This window comes from Haplochromis burtoni, unplaced genomic scaffold, assembly GCF_018398535.1.
Source record: "Haplochromis burtoni strain Fernald_Lab_line unplaced genomic scaffold, NCSU_Asbu1 Contig_523, whole genome shotgun sequence".
Lineage (NCBI taxonomy): Eukaryota > Metazoa > Chordata > Actinopteri > Cichliformes > Cichlidae > Haplochromis > Haplochromis burtoni.
The window spans coordinates 134,305-155,051 of NW_024582884.1; the positions used below are offsets into that span (position 1 = coordinate 134,305).

The 20,747-nt window shown below is 41.0% G+C and overlaps 2 protein-coding genes across 2 annotated transcripts; both read left to right on the top strand.

The window, feature by feature from the left end:
* Positions 1 to 305: 305 nt before the first annotated feature.
* Positions 306 to 19,093, top strand: LOC121812305 (transmembrane protein KIAA1109 homolog). The gene is made up of 21 exons (XM_042214145.1): positions 306 to 463; positions 4,359 to 4,494; positions 5,157 to 5,273; positions 6,362 to 6,440; positions 6,536 to 6,600; positions 6,799 to 6,973; positions 7,513 to 7,594; positions 7,680 to 7,873; positions 8,402 to 8,481; positions 8,698 to 8,848; positions 9,745 to 9,901; positions 10,327 to 10,405; positions 12,990 to 13,081; positions 13,266 to 13,383; positions 13,506 to 13,661; positions 14,298 to 14,395; positions 14,602 to 14,786; positions 16,838 to 16,944; positions 17,045 to 17,253; positions 17,416 to 17,634; positions 17,964 to 19,093. Exons 2-21 carry the CDS (start codon positions 4,389 to 4,391, stop codon positions 18,123 to 18,125), a joined length of 2,631 nt encoding a protein of 876 aa, XP_042070079.1. The 5' UTR covers positions 306 to 463; positions 4,359 to 4,388; the 3' UTR covers positions 18,126 to 19,093.
* Positions 19,094 to 19,104: 11 nt separating this feature from the next.
* On the top strand, positions 19,105 to 20,094 carry LOC121812307. Its single transcript, XM_042214147.1, has 2 exons — positions 19,105 to 19,238; positions 19,297 to 20,094. The coding sequence occupies exon 2, from the start codon at positions 19,314 to 19,316 to the stop codon at positions 19,968 to 19,970; it is 657 nt and encodes a 218-aa protein (XP_042070081.1). The 5' UTR covers positions 19,105 to 19,238; positions 19,297 to 19,313; the 3' UTR covers positions 19,971 to 20,094.
* The last annotated feature ends 653 nt before the right edge of the window (positions 20,095 to 20,747 follow it).

Here is a 20,747-nt window from a genome sequence, read left to right on the forward strand (position 1 = left end):
GAAACCGACAAAAATAAAGTCATCATTTATGAAAAATATAAGCATCTCTGATCAGTATGTGCTCTTTGTTTAATACTCTAGCAACTCACAGAGTAATGTGTGTATTATTTTAATGCATGAAGTAATTTTTATGTTACGGTATATCGATTTTATGTAACCAATACGACGTCAAACACCATTGTCACAAATACAATCACGCTGGGAGGCAGGAAGAATGTCTGTCAGCTGTGTGTCACGCTCTCATCTAATTGGTCAGAAGCTGCCTTGGCTCTTTTTTCCTATTGGTAGTTTTTGTGGCCGGTCTCGTCACAACAGGAAGAGATGCTAACTGGTCGTCTGCCTGGCAGGTAAATAGTACACACCGGGGATGCTAGCTGTGGTCATTTCCGACACTACTAAAGGACAGAAACTCCGGGCTAACTGGAGCAAAGATGAAAGCCCATTCTTTACTGAGGATATTAAGGTATGTAAGGAACACCAGCTGTTTCGTTTTGACAGTTCAGAAAAGGAGAAGTTGGAGGGCGCGGCCTGCTGTCATTAGCATGCTAGCTAACCTCAGTGCTAACGTTATGATATTGAGCGGCTCTTAAATTAATGGCTTAATACGTCATTAGCAAAGAAAGAGGCTGACTGCAGAGGACAAATCAGTAACTCAGACTTTTGCTACGAATGTGTAAAAAGAAGATAGGAAGATAAGCTAAATTCAACAACAGTTTTTGTTTGTTGTAGGTAATGCTCAGGAAATTGCTCAAGACTTGGGATTAGCTAGGTGTGTGGTTAGTTTCAGGTGTCTCTGGATTCCAGATTACACTGAGCTGGAGTGAGTAATCGTTTCACACCTGGCCTTCTATAAAATGATGCAGCGATGTCCTTTTATGTATGTCATTACCTCTGTCAACAAAGGCAAACTGACAGACAACTTCCCCATTATTTTTTTATTTTTTTTGCCACGTTCGGTTCATCTTGCAGTCCGACATTTATTTGGGTTAAACGTCTTAATTGCTCTTTGGTTACCTGTGTGCGCTAATATAATGCTGATAATCAAATTAATGCACATATTTTGGGGCTTTTAATCTGCCAGTCATCTTAGCTATGGATTCTCTGTATAGCCTTTTTCAACTACGGCAATGGGACAGTGCGCCTCGATTGTTTGTGTACCTTTGTTTTTTTGTTGTCAGAATCCCAACCACAAGCTAGCATTTATAATCCCTCCTAAATAAAAATAATGATGTTAGGAACAGGTGCATCTGTGGCTGATAATTCATGCCCGCATGCTTATGAGTTACTTTTATATCAGTAAGTGAGTATTTTTTTCAGTCTATTTAGAAGGTTTGAATTGGACATAAAAAAGTACTGTGTAGTTATAACAGGGTTTTGTACTTTTATTTATCCACTAGGATATGAAATTGTAATGAACGCTCAGTGACAGTAGACTCACTAAGTATAGAAAGAGACTTAAATTGCACTTTTTTCTTAAGACATCCCAGTGTGTTGTACATTTGCTCATTGTGTAAAAATGTGTATATGTTTATAATGCACCTCTTTAATGAAGAATAGAAGGGTGCGTCCCCCCCCCCCCCCCCCCCCCCCCCCCCCCATGTACTGAATTATGCAGTAGTTCTGCTCAGTGTGCCCATTGAATGGTCATTGGCATGAAAAAGTTAGTTAACATAATTGTTGTTTACAAACTAAAGACTGATGGGTGTTGTTTACTTCAGATGATGACTTCTTGCTGTAATCTAGTCACCATTATGAACCTAAAGTGAAAACACTGAGCTTGCAGAAAACAATTATGAGTCAGTGATTGCCAACGCTGATCTTTCCTGAAAGCCAGCATCTCATATCATGTGCTAGATTGTAAAACCTGAACTTGCCTTACAGGAATACGTAGTCTGGGTATTTCCAGAATACAGTTTTGGGTTTTTTTTTGTTTTGTTTTTTTTAAAAACATATGATTTAAGCATCATACTTTGGTTTGATGGCTGATGATCATTCAGACTTCTGTGTTAAATTAATGCTTCAGACAACCATGCAAAATGTGATTTACTCTTAACAGTGTAGAGTCTATGTTTTAGCTTTGCAAGTGGTTATATGTTCTGTGGTTTATCAAGTCAAGTTGATCCCTTTTTTCTTTTTTTTCATTTGATTTTAAAAATAGCAGCGAAAGTCGTAGTTGTACTAGCTGGAAATGCATGTCAGAATATGGTGTGAGTCAAAGTATTTTAGAGAGGTTTGGTGTTTTAATGTATTAACACTTTGCTTTAACATGAGAGTGTAAATCTCACACCAGGAGTGATATGAAAAGATGAGAGGGGAGAAGAAGTGCTCAGTGCATCATCATAATGTAATGCTATGATGACTTTAATGTGATGGGAACACGATCATTGAGGAAATTGTATGTTAGAAGGAAATTTTTTTTAATATCACTTCTCGATTTAAAAGGGAGCCACTGAAGAGAAGCTAATATGAGAGAAATATAATCTCTCTTTCTGTTCGCTGTTAGTACTCTTTCTGTGTGTTTTGGATATACAGAAGAGTGAGGTAAGCTTTATGATAAGGAATCATGGTAGGCTAGCCAGGAAGTAAGATTCTGGAATGTGGGCAGGTTTGAACACAATGACCTAAAGGATCTTTTGCCCATTTCCTTATAATTTGCTTCAGAAGAGAAACCGACAGCCACAGCAGGATTAGCATCTAGCAGGTCCATGTGAGATCAGAAACGTCTGTTAATTTAAAGTCTGTCAAATGTGACAAGCAAACACATGTAGTTACATGTAGTATCTGTCAGAAAGAAACTTTTAGAAACTGTGTTTTCTGTTGGAAATTGTGCTGGGATTGTTTTCATCTCACTGGTTTTACAGCCAACAATGTTTGGGGTGGATTAGATGAGGATTTGTGTTTGTGTGTACAGTATTGAAGCCTTTAAGCATGGGGTGACTGAGATCACAGCATACACGGGCACACATGAGCCTTTCACCAGCCTCCTGTCACTAATAATCATTGAAGCAAATACAAATAACTGAACGAGCCACAACATGCAAAGTAGTTACGCATTTTCCTAATTATGATTGTGCGTCATGTTATGCATACTGTACTGTAATGTACTGGAAATATGCATTATGTGACTGGTTTGAAATCTTAAAAAAAACTTCACAGTAAGTTAACTATATACTAATAACTAATGCTAATTTTATTATTTTCATGCTTTGGGCTTGCCTGTCTGTACATGAGTCCCAATGGACTCAGACAGTTATGTTCTAATGTGTGAAAATGTCTGCTGCATCTTTGCTTCATGTCTACAGGGATGTGAACTATAACTTGGAGGGATATGACCACAGGATATAAGATGAAACAAGCAATGATCCTTTTGCCCGCCAATCTTGTTTATAATTTCTCTTTTACAGAATCATATTTGCAAATTAATCTGCCAGATTTTATGTGATGCAAATTTTATGCCAAATATGATGCAGCCCTGCCAGTGTAGACATAGTGTAGTTCTAACATGTAACTTGCTGTGTCGATGCAGCAGTTTTGATAACGCACATTTATCATTAGGTACGACACAGTTTGCAAAATAGTTAAGACACTATAAAATGGAAATAAAAGCAGAAAAGCAAAAAATTGTGACTTATTTAAACTCTATATTAAAGAATTTTAAAGGAAAACATATTAGAGCCAGAAACTTGATTATTATTGTTATTAATATCATTTTGAGTGTGGTGCAGTTGTGACAGACATATTTGGTGTTTTGCATTATTGCTGATTTTAGCAAGACTGTAAACAGGATCTTAGTTGCTCTTCAGGACTTCCTTTGTTGTTTTTTCACAATGAGTCTAAACTTTTCAGCTCTTAATAAGTCTAGGCATGCAGTTCAGACTCATAACATCCAGAATATAGTTTGAACAAGTTTCAAGCCATTGCCTACAAAAGACATCTGGATGCCAGTATTTCTTTAAAACTTCCAAAGCTTGTTCAGAATTTATTCTTCACGGATGTGCAAAATGTTCATGTAGTGACCACTAATACCATCCCGTGCTTCCACAGATGCTGGCTTTCAAATTGTGCACTGAGAAAGTGGAAGGCCCCTCTGGAAATCTGGAACTCTATGTACCAAAACAGTTCCTCTGATTTCCAAGAATAATTTTAAGTTGTTGACTCACCCCCCTGAGGAGGCAGCTGTGCGGATGCAGAGACGTTTCTAAAGGGGAAAAAAAAAGTTTAATCTTGTATTTATCTGCATGATGGTTATAACAAGTCACTATTGATAGTATTTGTCTTTCTCTGCAGTGATGTAGTTCATTGCATACTTAAACATGTTCATGTGCCAGTGAAACTAATTTGACATTTGATCATTTCAGTTTTAGACACCTGACTGCGAGCCTGTAGCCATGGATGGACATGCTGCCAAAACCAATGAAAGCACCTTCCCCAGCTTTGTGGATCTGGATAATTTCCTTACCAAGCATGATTCCAACTTCATCTGGCTTCTTGTTGGTCAGTAGTTAAAATTTTTATGGAGACACTTAATTTGTATGTGTTCCAAATATTGGCTTTGCAGCAGTAATATTATTTCAGTCAATGCATCTTTATGAGAGTGCAATTTAATTCACTTCACTGCACACGAAGGGCATTTTTTTGGCCTTTATACTCGGTGTTGAATGCATAGCAATGATTCAGCTCAGTTTACAGTACGTTTATGTGTTCTCTTGACATGTTGGACATTTTGCTGTACTGAGCTCTAGGACTGAGTATAGTCCTAGATAAACGTTTTAAAAGCAGGTGTCCTTTGAATTTAAGCTTAATCCATATCTGGATTCAGTCATTAAGGAATATATACCCCATCTTTTTATAGAGAAGAGCAGGTTCACCTGAATTTGCACTAAAGCAGGTGAAATGGAGTGTATATGAATTCCATCTGCATTACCAATTATAGTGCCTAAGGAAACAGAGTACTTTCAGGTGGGGTTCCTAATGTGTTACTAGTACTCATGCTGTGCTGTTGCAGAATTTGACCCAACAGAGATTAATCAAGCATTGTGATTATATTTGAAAGTGTTGGCCTACTAAATTATTATGTTTACAAGCAGACAGAAGCTTCTGTAACTCTTAAAATAAATTTTACTGACTGAAATCATGTTCTTTCTTTCCCCTTTCAGCCACCATTCTGTCCTGTGGATGGATTATCTATTTAACTTATTACAACTCACGCAACATTGGCCTCATTCTCACCCTCATCATCAACAGACTCTACAAGGATGGCTACATTCACATCGGTGTGTTCATCAGGAGCTCTGTCGCACAGGGATGAATAGGGAGGAGGAAGCGTTCAGTTGAAGGCGTTAACTCAATCTGCTGAATATTTCATGATGAGCCAGGTTCTCTCAGTGATTATATCCACAGCATCTGAGCAAACGATACCAGACTTTCTAAACATGGGTGACACAATCCACAATCCAATGAAACCTTACTTAGTTTTTAGGATGTGAGCTTCTCTTTCAAAAACGCATATCAATTAAACACAAACTTGAACCTGACTGACAGCATGAATGAGAAATGCAAAATGACAACAAAGGCAGCATGAAAGTTTAATGAGAAGAGCAAGGCGTAGTTGACATCTCTTTGCCAACATATGCTGGTACAAACTGAGCAGTCACCCTTTTGTTTGCGATTGACTTTTCTATCCAGATAAAGAGAACGTATACTTTTTACTGACATATTTGTGTCAGGTGTTAAGCAGGTTCAAACATGCCTCAGGTGTGTTTCGCTATCATTTAGCTTCAACTCAATCCTGCATGAATTTACAGGAAGGCATTAGCCTTTGTGGTTCTGTGTGGATTTTTGGAGCGAGTTAGACATTGTCTCGTCAGTCAGTGGAAAGGAATTTCACCAGTGTGAGGAAGCTTTACATTGGATGATAATGCATGAAGCGCTCAGGTGCTGTCGCTCTGTTTGCATGAAGTAATTGAAACTGAGAAAGACATGTTATGAGCCAAAAGAGATTATTAACAGGAAATCAAATTCATCCTTCTCACTCAGTGACAGACTCACACCCACTTGCTGATTTAGATCGTAATTAAGATTGTTTTTGGGGTGTTTTTTCTCTCTCTCTTTGATAAGAGTGAAAGTGCGATTAAATATCCCAGCAACACCCATGCTGCTGTTATTGTACCAGAGCTTTTATAATTCTGTAATTGCAGTTTTGTAATGATTCATTTAACTGGTTAAGCTTGAATTGAAGACATTGCAATCAAATCCAAAGAAATTTGCAGGATGTTACTAGTACGGTTTAATAGTAAAACCAACACTTTATGTTGCCATTTTAAAACATGCTCACACTGTTCAACTTTGCCTTTGTGCACAGGCTCCTTCTCCTTCTCTGTTCTGTCAGGGAAGGTCATGTTCAGAGATGTCTACTACATCAACCAAGACATGTCTATCAGGTAATCTGACCGATGTTTCTGTTGTTGCTTCTCCTCCATCCGTCCCACTCTTATCTTATAATTTGCATGCTGATTGTTGTTTGTGTGTGTTACAGGATACAGGATGGCTTTCTCATATTTCGTTGGTGGAAAATGTATAATCCAAAACAGAAACAACATGGTGAGTAGAGAAGTATTTGATGACTGCTTAGATTAAACTTTTAAATGCATATGTTAGTCCACCACAGAAAAAATATATGTATATATTGGAAATCTTAGGTTATCTATGTTTGACTATCAAGATGCAACTTTTCTAACTGAGTTAGTTTCATGTGGCAACATCACCTTGAGTTCTGAGTTGTCTCTGTTTTTGCATCAGATCCCAAGGCAGAGACGAGGCTTTACGTGACTGTCAACGGCTTTGAGTTCCATGTCTATAACCGGACTGACCTCTACGCACGACTGCAGGAGACCTTTGGACTGGAACCCACGCTTCAAAGGCCCAAAAAAGATGAAGAGAGGGGGCGAGAGGACAGAAACAAGACACTGGAAAGGTATAACTACGGCATCATCGGGCAACTTTGCTTTTTATCCAGTGTTAAAATTCTTTGTAAGACATGAGTCTTATTTGAAGTTTCTAAGTTGTTAATTGCTCTAGTTGTGTTACCTTAAAATCAAATAAAAATGCCTTTGGATGATTTGTCAGTTTTTAGCTATATCTGAAACAAAAAGAACACATGCAACAGTCTAAATGCTTGTTTACCTTTTTTTAAAAAAAGTGTATATTTTGTTTTTTAATTGTGATAACATTGTTGGGAGTACAGCTTTTTATATTTTCTCAGCATGTCTGTATGGTTTCAGTTCAGCAGAACAGAAATGAGTGCAAGAGCACATTCAGTGGTTGTGAATAATAAACAGCTGCTGAAAAAGTTGCATAATGTCACACCCTTTTCTATCTGTTGTTACCAAGTGGATTAGAAGTGCAGACAGAACAGAGCTACTGTCGTTTCCTGCTGACAGTCAAATTAGTTGAACTGACTAGAATCACACCTCTACTTAAAGATTGTGAAACTGTCTTCTGTTTCTTGTGTAGTGTCAACATTAAAGCTGAAAGTCAGGATCCCTCATCATCTTGGCGGTCCCTCATTCCCGTCATCAAAGTTAACATCAGCACTGTAAGTACCTAAGAACATCTCAAAACCTTTTAGAGGCATGTAATACAATTTAATAAAAAAATAATGTGTGTTTGCTGTCTTGTAGGGCCGCTTAGCATTTGGGAACCACTACCTTCCACAGACTCTGTGCATGAACTTTGAGGATGCCTGCCTGACGTATGCCACCAAACCTCCCTCCAGCCACTTGGACCAGTACATGCACATTGTCAAAGGCTCACTGGAGAATGTGCGGGTCATGCTGGTTCCCAGTCCTCGCTACCTGGGCATGCAGAATGACGAGTGAGTTAAAGTCATCTAAGAAAGATAAGCACATAAACAGTATTTCTCTGTTTACAGTGTTGTTGATAATAAAACTTTTTACCTCAAAGCATTTTTAGAGGAGTTGTAGCCCAAAAAATAACTCGGCTTGAAGAATATCCTATTTCTTTATTTCCACGTATTTCTTTAAGTATATTATAATGACTAGTGCTAGTTCTCCGTAGTGCTTCTCATCTATCCTGCCGCATGCATATCTATGGTGTGAATCTTAAGAACAGACAGGATGAGACTGGGTTTGTATTTTTCATCTAGTTTGTACAAAACACAAGTAGAAGATTTTTGTTACCTTAGAATAATTTTATTTTAATGACTGCTGTTTTTTACTCAATTACGCTGCCAAGTGAATGTCGCTCTTTCAAGTACACTGAGACTGAATTGCATTGCATTAAAGATCATGGGTTTACAGTATAGAAGAATAGGCCACAGAGTTCCAAGTCTCTGTTTAACATATTTGCCCCCGAATTGTCATTTCGTGAATTTCTCATCTAGACCCCCCAGACTGATGGGAGAGGGCTTTGTTGTGATGCAGTCCAATGATGTTGACATCTACTATTACCAAGATGAACCAGGTAAGCTCATGCATGCACACATCCGCTGAGATTTCTGACATTAACAAGACATTAACATGAATAACTGATAGCTGCTGACACTAAATGTAAAATTTGCCAGCCAGTATGCTGTCTCTATTAAAGTATATTCTTGATTGTTTTTAGTGCAGTTGTGTATTTTTGTTCAGCCTTCTGCTGATACCCAGGTTTTGACGTTTTCACTGTGTATGTGTCCAGGTCTGGTTCCTGTCGAGCAGGAGAGTGGCGAGGAAGCAGAGACGAGCAGTGAGGATGATAAGCTGCAGGACCTGCCTCCTTGCTGGGGTCTGGACATCGTCTGTGGGAAAGGAACTGACTTCAACTATGGGCCCTGGGCAGACCGGCAGAGGTGAGCACAGATGGACAAAACAAAATCAGCAATATGAAACCTGAACTAATAGGTTTTTAGAGTACAAGCTGACAGTTGGAGGTATTAGTTTTAAAGACATCTCTGTTTTTAATTGTAGTTCATACAGGTCCTGCTCAGGATTTTGTCACTGTAATACCACAAACTTATTATTGCACACACAGAATTTCCTTGGGTGAGCTGCCCAGACATATTAATCCTGGCTCAGTTATACTTTCAAGCATATTTACAGTGATGTGGTATGAACTGGAGAACTGGAGCGTAACTCCTTTTCATGTGTTGTTGAGCTCACCAAGGCTACCGAGTAAAAGCGTCATCAGCTGCACACCAAGAAGTTGGAGATTGTCTGTGGAGGCCATCACAAAGTACTAGGCATTAAAAACGTCTGCAAGCAGTAGGCTGCGCACTGATGCTGTGTCCATCTCTTTATTGCCTTAAATCTCTGAACATTATGTGAAATCCTTACTGTTCCTGTGTACACATAAAAAGCTCTTTGTTGCTTGGTTGCTGAAGTTGTTTTCAGGGTCGTTATGCACTTCCATATTTTAGATTTCATTCCAACTAAAACATGAATGAATGTGTTTGAGATGATGACCTATTGCTCACGAACCAGGAAAGAAATTAAATCCAGCTTCAGTATTTGCCGAGGGCTGGCTTCTGGAAGGCAGCCAATCAAAACTGATTGGGTTTGGTTTTGATTGATGACAGAAAGAAAACTCCTGATTTACTGGACAGTTTAGTTTAGAGATGTGCCAGTAGAAACTGGCTGAAGGGGGGGGGTGTCATCAAGTCTTTTATTCTAACACCCCGATGGTATGATTAGTTCACACTTGTAAGTATTTAGACTTGGCTCTATAATATGATTTTACCTTCTTCAGGGACTGTCTGTGGAAGTTCTTCCTGCCTGCAGACTACCAGGCCATGAAGGCAACTGAGGTGGCACAGCCGGGAAAACCCAGGCAGATCCAGGCCTTCGAGCTTCGCATGAACATCATTGCTGACGCCACCATCGATCTGCTTTTCACCAAAAACAGGGTGACTCTTGCTCTCTCTCCTGTCTGCTTTTTTTCCCCCTGCCAAACTCTTTGATCTGTCTTCGTCTCCCTGCTGTTCTGCTCGTCTTTGTCTTTATATCTCACCATGTTTGAGCTATTGATATTGGTTCATGTTTTATGCTTTTTCATATTTTCTTCCTGGAGCAGTGCAGGGATCTTCACAAAGCATGTGAAGTGCATACTAAATAACACCATTAATACATGTTGAATAAAAACCTAAAATTGCTCGAGTCGGGAAAGATTGTCATTTTATTACATCTTTTGAACACATTTCTCTTCAGATTAGGTGATGTTTTTCTTTCTTGTATTTTTATTCTCTGAAGCGCCCACTCATAATTTGACAGCATGTATGATATTGCTGCTTGCTTTCTCTCTCTTCTGATACGTCTTCATCCCTGTTACTAGGAAACCAATGCCATTCATGTGAATGTAGGTGCAGGCTCTTACCTGGAAGTCAACATCCCCATGACTGTGGGAGAGAATGGTAAGTGTGTGTTTCACTGAAATAACAGCAGTAGACCAAAGTATGAGTGTTCACATCAGCAAATATCCCCCTGGCTCAAGGTCAGCCCTGGTTAATGTAGGCGCACGCAGCAGTTTTCTCATCATGTAGTAATCATCTTTTACACTTAATAATGGCTGAACTGCTACTGTGATAAGCAGCTTTATCAGATCTCACTAGAAGTTCATTTAAGTGTACAGCGATGGATTCTTCAAGCTGCTTATAGTATGGCTAATGATGAAGATGAGGGTATCTCTGTTTTTATTATTATTTCAGATATTTATTACCATTGATATTCATCAAATTCATTTCTCAATAGGGCTGCCAGAAACGATTATTTTGATAGTCGACTAGTCACTGATTATTTTTGCGATTAGTCGACTAATCAGATCATGCATCCATTGGACATAAAACGTACAGCTTATTGCACCAGCATGCATCTGCTCTTATATAACTATCATTAGCTTACAGCTTTAAGTGTTTAAGGAATGTGCTAACTAAAAATAAAGACAAAATGATAGTTTATTAAATGTTAATTACATTTGCAGATTGTTTCGGTGGAGTTTAATAAACTCAGCCGTCTGCTCCTTGCGATCTAAAATATAACAGCACAGTATATTCTCGAGCATCTCACACTTCTGATGATCAGTTGTCTGCTTGACGTTTATTCAGCTGTGTAAAAACTTTAATCTCAGCCAAACCGATTTACTCAGGAACAAATAAAATACTGAAAAAAGCCAAACAATAACATTTGTAAGTTATCTAAGTGACATATATGTTTCACCTGAGTAGCGAAAGATGGCAGTGGGTTTGAAAACGATTTGCCGGGAGTCCGGTGTTCTCACTGGCTCTAGTTAGCCTTGCCCCCGCCTAGCTATCGAGCTGGTGGGTAACAGACGTCTCCGAAAACGTCGGAGCGCTTTTGCAAATATGTGGTGTCTTGATAAACTGAGCAGATATTTGAGGTTTCCACAGCTACATTCTCGCCTGAAAATATGTTAAACTTTACTTTGTGACCCAAAAAGAATAATAAGAGTAATATTAAAACTAACTAGCTGTCGCCATTGTTGACAACTGTTCTGGGCCGCGCTATGAATTATGGGACACAGCTTCTTCTTCGGGGTTTAACGGCAGCTGGCATCCTTGTACACGCAGTGCTGCCATCTTCTGTTTCAGTCCGTTATTACACTCTTAAATCCTACTACTCATTCCTGCATCTTTTGTGATCTTACAAAGCTTCAAACGACACGTCGACTATTAAATTAGTCGTAGACGATTTTAATAGTCGACGTAATCGTGACTAGTCGACTAATCGTGGCAGCCCTATTTCTCAATAATGTTTAAGTGTGCTAAATTTAATTTTGCAGTTTCTGCTGGCAGTTATTTAATAAATCATAATTTACTTTTTTCCTAAACATGATTTTTTTCTTAAAGTGAACCAATGTAGTAAATTGTGCAACATCCTCCATATAATTTAAATTCAATTTAGGGGCTGTAATGATTTAAACTATTAAAATCTTTGGTACGTTAGTGTGTAGAGTGTAGGTTTACTATTATGGAAATCATTCTTATAAATTGCACTGTAAAAATTCTAAAATTACATTACGTGCATTTTTGTTTTGTGATATTACTCAGCTTACTAAGACCTAGAGATTGTTTTCTTTTCCTTTTTTCTGTAACTAAACTTTTAAATACAAAGTTTAGTTACATAATGCATCTTATTACAACACTGATCTTATGAATGATTTCACAAATATAAAAATAGTTTGAAAAACAAAATGAAGACATTTAAACGAGAGTAAATAACAGTTGTTTTAACTCAACTCCTGCTTCCTTATTCAGTAAATGACTAATCGCTTATTAAAGATTGCTGAATGATTGCCTAAAGTGATCACTTATTGGTGTATGTGAGGTTAACCATGCAATGCTAAGCTGCAACTACTCAGCTCCTCTCTTCTGTGCGTTGCACACAGACTGAGGTTTGCCAACATTTGTAAAGTCATGGCTTGTAAGGAACATTGTTAACAACTATTTGCTTTAGGACTTGTGTAACTGTAAAGTTAAGGTTTTATCATTCAGAATCATTGTTTTGTACTGAGTAAAAAGGACAATCAGACCTGGCCACGTTGAAATCATAGAGTTGACCATGAACTCCTCTGTATACCAAAGTATTCTAGAGTCAAATGTGAGGCCATCAAACAGCTGGGTCATGCAACAGGACAGTCATTCCCACCACAGTTGTAAAACTACAAGTTAAAAAAGAAAAGAATCAAGGTTGCAACGGCCCAGTCAAAGTTCAGACCTCAGCACGACTGAAAAACTGCATAAACGAATGACAATGAACTAAAGCAACATTATAAAACTCCTCCACAGCCAAACCTTTGTCTCACCTTGAAAGCACCCATAGTTTTTGAGATGTAACGATTTGTCACACAGAGCAGATGAAATTATGTCAGTGCTCACCTCTGTTCCCGGAAGTTAACATAAGCAGCTTTGGTAAATAACAGTGTTTCCAAGAACTTAACCGTAGGTCTAGCTTTTGAAAGATGATTGCTTTTGCCTTCAGGATACTCTCCCACCATCAAAGGTCAGCTGCTTCATGTGGACACCACCAGCAGCATGCAGTACAGGACCCTTCTGGAGGCTGAGATGTTGGCTGTAAGTAGCAGGCAATCAGCAACGAAGCTTTTCATTTGACGTTTTGGAGAGATTCTCGAAAGTTATTACATTTCCTTCAGCATTCAAGGAGAGCGGAGCCAAAGCAGACACCAGTGTTGCATACACACAAGGCGCCTCAAAGGTTAAAATTTGTTTTGTCTTTCCCATTTTTTTTATTTTTTAGTTCCACGTGATAGCCAGCTACCCCCGGGTATGGAACATGCCCCAGTCGTGGCAGTGTGAGATTGAGGTGTACAAGGCCACGTACCATTTCATCTACGCCCAGAAAAGCTTCTTCACTGGTGAGCAAGATTTCAGATTCTTTTATTTGGCCATGTGTGTATTGACACATCAGGAAATCCCAAACAATCTTGAAAGAAATGTGTCTACGAGAATCACTTTTTCTTTTCCCTTTCTTTTTTAGATTTGATCCAGGATTGGGCGAGTGACAGCGCCCCCGATATCTACTCTTTTGTGCCGTATTCCTGGAAGTTCAAGATCCTTTTCCATCAGTTTGAGATGATCTGGGCAGCAAACCAACACAACTGGATTGACTGTTCCACCAAACAACAGGAGAATGGTAAGACAGATCCACCGAACAGCTGATGTTCATTTTACATGAAATGTTTTCAAGAAATCACTTTTAATTTGTTTAAAAAACATCTTGAGCAGTTGTGCTTTCTGGAGGTGCTGCAGCCATTGAGTAACTGTCACTTTACGGGTCGAGCATTCATTCTCGGCAAGTTAAAGTAGTTAAAATGAAATGAAGGGTACTGTACGGTTATAAAAAGATGAGATTGATAGGGCGTTTTAGATGCTTAATTAGATAAGCCTAGAAGTTTAAAAACCTCATACTGAATATTTACTGCAAATGTGTTTAACGATGTCCTGTACCTTTCTGCGTGTGTCATTTTAAAGGAAGTTATGTGTATGTGAAATAACACAGAGCCTTTGTAATAACAGTGATACAGTTCTACAGTGTGTCAAATAAACCTGCTGTTTATGCTTGTCGTGTCTACGCTGTGAGATAAGTATAAGAAAAACATCCAGGTAGAGCACGAAGGCAATCGACGCTTTAGTACCTCTTTAACGTTGGCAGCTAATGTCCAAGGCATTTTAACTCTATTAAGTCATGATACATCTTACAGTATATGTATACTCTACTTAATCCTAGGAGGACAGCAAACTAATCAATTGCATTATTGATCTTCTATAGTGTACCTAGCAGCCTGCGGCGAGACGCTCAATATAGACTTCACTTTGCCTTTCAATGAGTTTGTTCCAACCACCTGCCATACCCGCTTCAGCTTAAAGGTGAGTGAATCGGTTTATAGTTTATTCCAAAAATAAATATCCAATAGAGAACTATTTTTTTTTTATGTAGTTGTAAAGGATTTTCTTGTTTAAAAAACATTTCAAAGCAGTATTTTATAGATACAGATTTATTTGCTCTTTACTCACAAATGTGACTCCAGAACATGTGTGGGTGCATTAATGTTCGCGTACTTTGTCCTCCTCAGGCGGAAGATACAGACATGCGACTTTCCCTGCCAGAGTGCCATCCGAGCCGCTGCCCCCTGCTCACCCTGGCCAAAGACTACCAGAACATGAAGCTGCCCCCAGACATGTTCATGCCGGGGGAGAATCAAGGAGCTCCTCCTCCGAAAGCCGCCAAGTCGAGGTGGAGGAACATCACCCGCGCAGAGTGAGTTAAGGCCAGGAATCATTTCTCTCTAGTTGTGGGGGAACAAAGTGAGTGCGTTAGCAAAGAGTATGATGACTCACCACCGTAACATCTCTTACTTCTGAGGTAAAAAGATAGTAGGTGGTAATTTCAAGTAAGAGTAGCACTAACCTGCACTTTTCATGCTGTGGTCTGATCAGTTGTTGCTGCCATGTTGGTTTGAAGTGACATGAAGTAGACTTTGTTTTAATGGAGCTCGTTTCTACTCAGAAAAGGGACCTTTTGAGAAGCATGAATACATCTTATGCAAGATGAAGCTGCAGTTGTGTGCCATTTAAGTCAAAAGTAATAAATACAGACATTAAAAATTAAAAATAAGCCTTGCACTGTTGCAGTCATATCTTGTTATTTCATGAACAGTAATTGTAAAAGCGTGGATAGCTTACAGATATCACATCTCGCAAACCCTCCGTTTTTTTTTTGTTGTTTTTTTTGTTTTAACCCCCGAGGGTGTTTCTATTCTCGATTTAGGAAATATCACCACTCTTACTTGCATATCTCGTGTTCTGAGATATTTTAGGGTGTCTTGCATGCACATGTTTAAGGGCTGCACGTCAAATTTTTAGTGATGTTCAAAGCAGAGTAATGCGCGGGCTGTTCCAAAAGCTTCAGTTTGTATTTCTTGAAGTAGGTGATGGGGGATTCTGAGGTCTCCTTTTTTTTTCTTTACGCCATTTCTTTTTATTTATTTTTTTTAGTTTATTCACTGCATGAATTAAGATTTGAATCCAGAAATGGCGTGATACATGTTTTCCTTTTTGTTTTGTTTGCTGTGGAACAACCTCAAAGATTTTATACCCACATTTTTAAAAAGGCAGCAAACTGTTATCCTTTTCTCTCCCCACGGAGCTTTGTTTTAATACAGTGCCTCAATTCTTACCTGCATCTGGTCACAGCACTTGTTTCCAAAATGATTCTACCTTCTGTGCAGATGTTGTTTTCTTCTCATGACATAAAGAAGTGGGGTGCTGCTGCTGTACTATCTACATGTTCTTATATGTGTAAGCATTACCCAAGCATTGTACTGGTCTGAGGTGGAGAGGAGAGAGCGGAGCGGGAAAAGAGAAACTGCGATTAATGGTCAATCTATTGTTCCGTGTACGGCCACAAGCTGTGGGTAGTGACCGAAAGAAAGAAATTGCTGAAATGAGCTTTCACCAAAGGGTATCTGTGGCTCTCGGTTAGCAGTAAGGTGAAGAACTCGGTCATTCGAGAGGAGCTCAGAGTAGAGCAGCTGCTCCTCCACATCAAAAGGAGGCAGCTGAGGTGCTTCAGGTGTCTGAGTACTATGCCCCCCAGATGAGGTATTTCAGTCGTGGCAAACCTGCCCAGGATACACTGGAGATATTGTCTCTTGGCTGTCATGGGAAAGTCTCTGTCCAGTTAGAGGGGTTGGTGCAGGTGACTCAGGAGACGAAGGTCTGGTTAGACTCCTAGCCCCACAAAGATGTATGTATGGATGTGTAGCAAGGTTTAAAAGCTAACTTACCTATTTATCAAGCTTCAAATTTATCTTGTATTGTGATATTTCGTACAGTAAATGCTTTACTTGTCAAAACTCATCAGGTTATGTGTTTTGCTCACATTAGAGCTGTGTGAGATTAGTGTTGACAAACTAGGAATTGAGCCTGGGCTTGTTATGCAAATGTGTAAACCACTCGGTCAGTGGGAGTTTAAAGAGATTGTAAAGATCCTTTGCTATTTAGGCAGCACATGCACATGCCTTGTGCACTGGCTACATGATAACCAACATCCAGATCATTTATTATACATGACCCACAGGCGCAGCACTGTCAGACACCCAATAACCCCCTGGGAGGTTACGATCGAATACTTTCTGAGCCGGCACGCTGTGTGCTACCGAGAAATCAGGCGTGACCTATTTGCTGCGTCTGCTGTGTCCTCGGATGAACGGGTCATGAAGCAAACGATAAAGTGTAAAATCCATCTGAAATGGTGATAAAGCATTATGACTGTGCTCTGAGTGTCCGTGTTTCTCGTCCTTACATCAGATCTGGTTGGGTAGATTGCTGGAGTGTGCCCAACTTTTTGCTTATCATTGACTACACCTGGCACCCCATTTATCCCCAGAAGGCTGATGAGCAACTCAAACAGTCATGTAAGCTAACTGCTCAGTATGAGTTCTTTAAAATCTGTCATCATTGTTTACATTCATGTGTAGATACTGTTGTTTTACCTCGCTCTGATTATTTTCCCAGTTTCTGAGATGGAGGAATCCATGCTATCGGCCTTGCGGCCCCCAGAACACACCTCAGTGGCTCACACATCTGCTTCAGCGCCCCACAGTCGGGCAACCACTGACCCCTCAGAGCTGCCCCCTGACAAACTTCACGTGGAAATGGAAATGTCACCAGATTCTCAAATAATTCTCTATGGGCCTTTGCTCCGAGCTCTGATTTCCATCAAGGTACCGAAATTCTTACTATGACTTACTATGTAGTCACTGAACCGATTTATTAATAGACACTTCATAACACAAGTACCAAGTAAGCATAAGAGGAATGAAATCATGAAAAAGTTGCCCTTTTTTAAACAATTTTCTAATCCCCCTCATATTCTGTTCTCACAGGAAAATTATTTTGGCGAGGATGACATGTACACAGACTTCGAGGAAGCCGTGTCGAGCCCTGTGTTGTCCACTTCTACTTCCTCGGGCCTTGGCTGGTCTCCACTGGGAATGGAAGACAGCGAACATAAAGAAACCTCAGACATCCATCCCCTTGACCTGCGGCCCTGGGACATCACCGTGCTCATTAACCTCTACAAAGTTCACGGCCGGCTGCCAGTGGTAAGACTGATGACACAAGTAGTTGAGAACGAGGGGTGGGGAGCAGAGTTAGTGCACAGAATATGGTTATGAAGCATTTGCTCACTGCAGTGGGAAACAGTCAAGTGTAAGACGAACAAAATAAGCCATTTTTAAAGTATAGTAATCAGTTACTAAATATTGTGTTTTTAATTGGTAAAAGAAAAATGGAAGAATGTAAATTTGCATCAGGTAGACAGATTGTATACCTTCGATAATATACATTAATTATCTTTGATCAGTAGGTTTCCATCAGTGTGTGTCTGTGCTGATGACTCAGTATGTTTGCTTACTGTATCTGGGCTCTACAGCACTGCAGCAGCGAGGGTCCCGAAGCTCCATCCGGCTTCTTGGAGCGGCTGTGTTTTGAGATGAAAAAGGGCTACAAGGAGACAAAGCTTCAGCTGCTCCTTTCCCCTGTTCACATCTTTGTCAGTGACAACTACCAGGTATTAGACTCACCTACCTGCTGACGCTGGGCTCCTGTGATTTATGGAGTTTCCTAAATATATAAGTATTAGACTAGATCTGATTGGTCTTAGACACTTCTAGTCCCATCTTTGTGTATTTCCAGCAAACAATTCTTCTATTTCACTCCCTCTACGCCTTTCAGTGACGCAAGGCACCTGCATCTTAGTGCCACACTATTTTTGGACTCCCAGACCACATTCCTATTTAGAGGGCTGTCCTGCAGGAGAGCACAGAGTTACACTTTATCATGTTAATGCAGCTATAGTGAGTAAACATAAATGAATAACTGAAGTTAAAACAGCATTAGAGCACATCTGCTCAACTTCTCAGTATTTCAGCTGAACCTTCATATTGTTTTTATACAAGCTAAGATTAAGTATCGTGACAACAGGCTAATTCGATACATTAAGTAGATCTTAATCACTGGTTGGTGAATACTATGCAACTCATGTCTACCTTTGTGGTTTTTAAAATATTTTAAAATATTTACAGAAAATTTATATCGTTATCGGGATGATAGATGTCTTATATTGGGGATATGAGATTTTGGTCGTATCGCACAGCCCTGGTGTCCACACACATATGTTTGTTTGTTCTCTTTCATAGCATTCGTTTCATGTCTCACTATGGGGAACGCCTCCTGCGTGACCTCATCAGAAGCTCAAATACCATTACGCCAGCCCTTACAGGCTGGCTAGGTGACGCCCATGTCAGGAGGGGCCAGTGCCTCCCTATATAATAGGCTGACATAGCATCAGATGTCATTCAAAAACCTCTTCTCGCTTCTCACAGAAGCCTGTAGACAACTGTGCTATTGGGTGCTAAAGCTAAACTGTCCACAGATTCGAGTGAACAACTCGGTCGCCGGGCGCTTTGTTCCCAGCTTTCAGTTGTCCACTAGCATACAAGCAGTAGCAATACTGTTCTGTGGCTAGTGCGGGTGCCAAGTAGCAATACTTTCACCCAGGAAGTAGCATATTTCCGAAAGCGAAGTAGCAACACTTTGCTAATAAAGGTACCCCTAGCTTCACCATCAGGTAGCAATACCCTTCGACGCTAGCGGTTTTACACATTAGGTAGCAATACCTGTAGAAAAGTAGCAACACTTTTCACCCCACGTTAGCGAGGAATAGCAATATTCTCCGCACTCAGTGTCAGTCTCGCTAACGTGCGCAACCCTCTAGCTAACCATGGCTACGACGGCCAACGAAGTTGCAAAACTTTGTCCTTGCGGCAAGAAGATTTCTGCCTGGGATACACACCCCGTGTGTGCGGCATGCCTGGGCTTATCTCACGCTCAGGCTGCCCTGACACCTGCACACGACTGTATCCACTGCGCAGCTGTCCCCCGCAAACTACTCCGCCGCAGGCTAGCTCGCCGGGCTAACCTGTCGGGCGGCGACCCTTTGCTGTGTGAGGCTGCTGCAGTGCAAGGAGAAACTGAGATGCCCGGTGATTTGGCCGCAACGCCAGGGCCGAGCTGGGCAGAGGCAGACCCTCAGCCCATCGCGACCGCTTTCCCGTCGCTGGAGGCACACGGAGATCGTGTGTTTTTCCGCGATGCTGGAGTCACCTGGGGAGGAGATGCTAACGAGGACGGAGATGAGTCGGCTGACTCGGAGCTCCTGCTGTCTGACGACGGCGAGGAGGAAGATTCCACCTCCTTGGCTAGCATCAGCTGGGCTGCAAAGCCCTCGGCTACCGGCGAGGTTGAAAAACCGACACCGCCGTCTCCCCTGGATCTCGACATGCAGGACATGTGCAAGCGCGCAGCCGCTAGGCTCAACATCCCGTGGCCCGCCATACAAACAGAGGTTGTAAAGTCTCGTATTGACGGTATGAAATAGCCGAAGGCGAAAAAGACGGGGAAGCATGTGTTGCCTGTTTTCCCTGATCTACTCGATGCGATAGCGGTGACGTGGAAAGCAAAACCTTACAGCGAGAAACACCCCATCGTGGGGAGCTCCCTGCTGGATTGTGAGGGGATGGAGTCTATCGGCCTCCGCCAGATGCCACAAGTGGAGCCGTTGGTGGCGAGCCATCTTCACCCGAAGACGTCTCTGTCCTCATCGGCCCTATCTCTCCCCTCCAAAACAGACCGCTTCCAGTCTAGCCTTACAAGTAAGTGCTACAAGGCAGCGGCTCTGTCGGTAAGAGCCCACAACGCCTCTTCTATGCTAATGGCTTACCAAGCTGAGCTAGAAGAGGACATGACAGCTAACACAGATACCACAGTGTGGGAAGAAATCTGCGTTATAACTGACCACGTCCTCCGCCTCCACAAGGTAGCCATACAGGCTACTGGGAGAGCCATGGGCCTCACGGTTCTTCAGGAGCAAGCACGCTGGCTCGGGCTCACCAACCCAGTTTCCCCCCTTCATGGGCCACCCTGCCGCCTCTCAGCTCCGTTCCAGAGCAAGTTCAACGGGACATGTTCCACACAGAGTGCTTAACTCGGGCCGGCGTCCCTGTCACCGGACCCGCCAGAGGGAAAGAGAGCCAAAGTTCGCAGTGTTGTTTCACGAGCACTTCTCTCATGCATTCTCTATTAATAAAAAGCCCCGACACGCGCATCCAGGCAGTTTGCCGAGGGCGCTGTCGAGTCTTGCAAAACACATGAAAAA

What these genes read in the sequence shown, in the direction of transcription:
- LOC121812305 (XM_042214145.1), top strand. Translation starts at nt 4,389, where the DNA reads ATGGATGGACATGCTGCCAAAACCAATGAAAGCACCTTCCCCAGCTTT. An exon ending in TCCAAAACAGAAACAACATG is followed by an intron (nt 6,601 to 6,798) that starts GTGAGTAGAGAA and finishes TTTTTGCATCAG; the next exon opens with ATCCCAAGGCAGAGACGAGG. An exon ending in TGGAGGCTGAGATGTTGGCT is followed by an intron (nt 13,082 to 13,265) that starts GTAAGTAGCAGG and finishes TTTATTTTTTAG; the next exon opens with TTCCACGTGATAGCCAGCTA.
- LOC121812307 (XM_042214147.1), top strand. Translation starts at nt 19,314, where the DNA reads ATGGCTACGACGGCCAACGAAGTTGCAAAACTTTGTCCTTGCGGCAAG.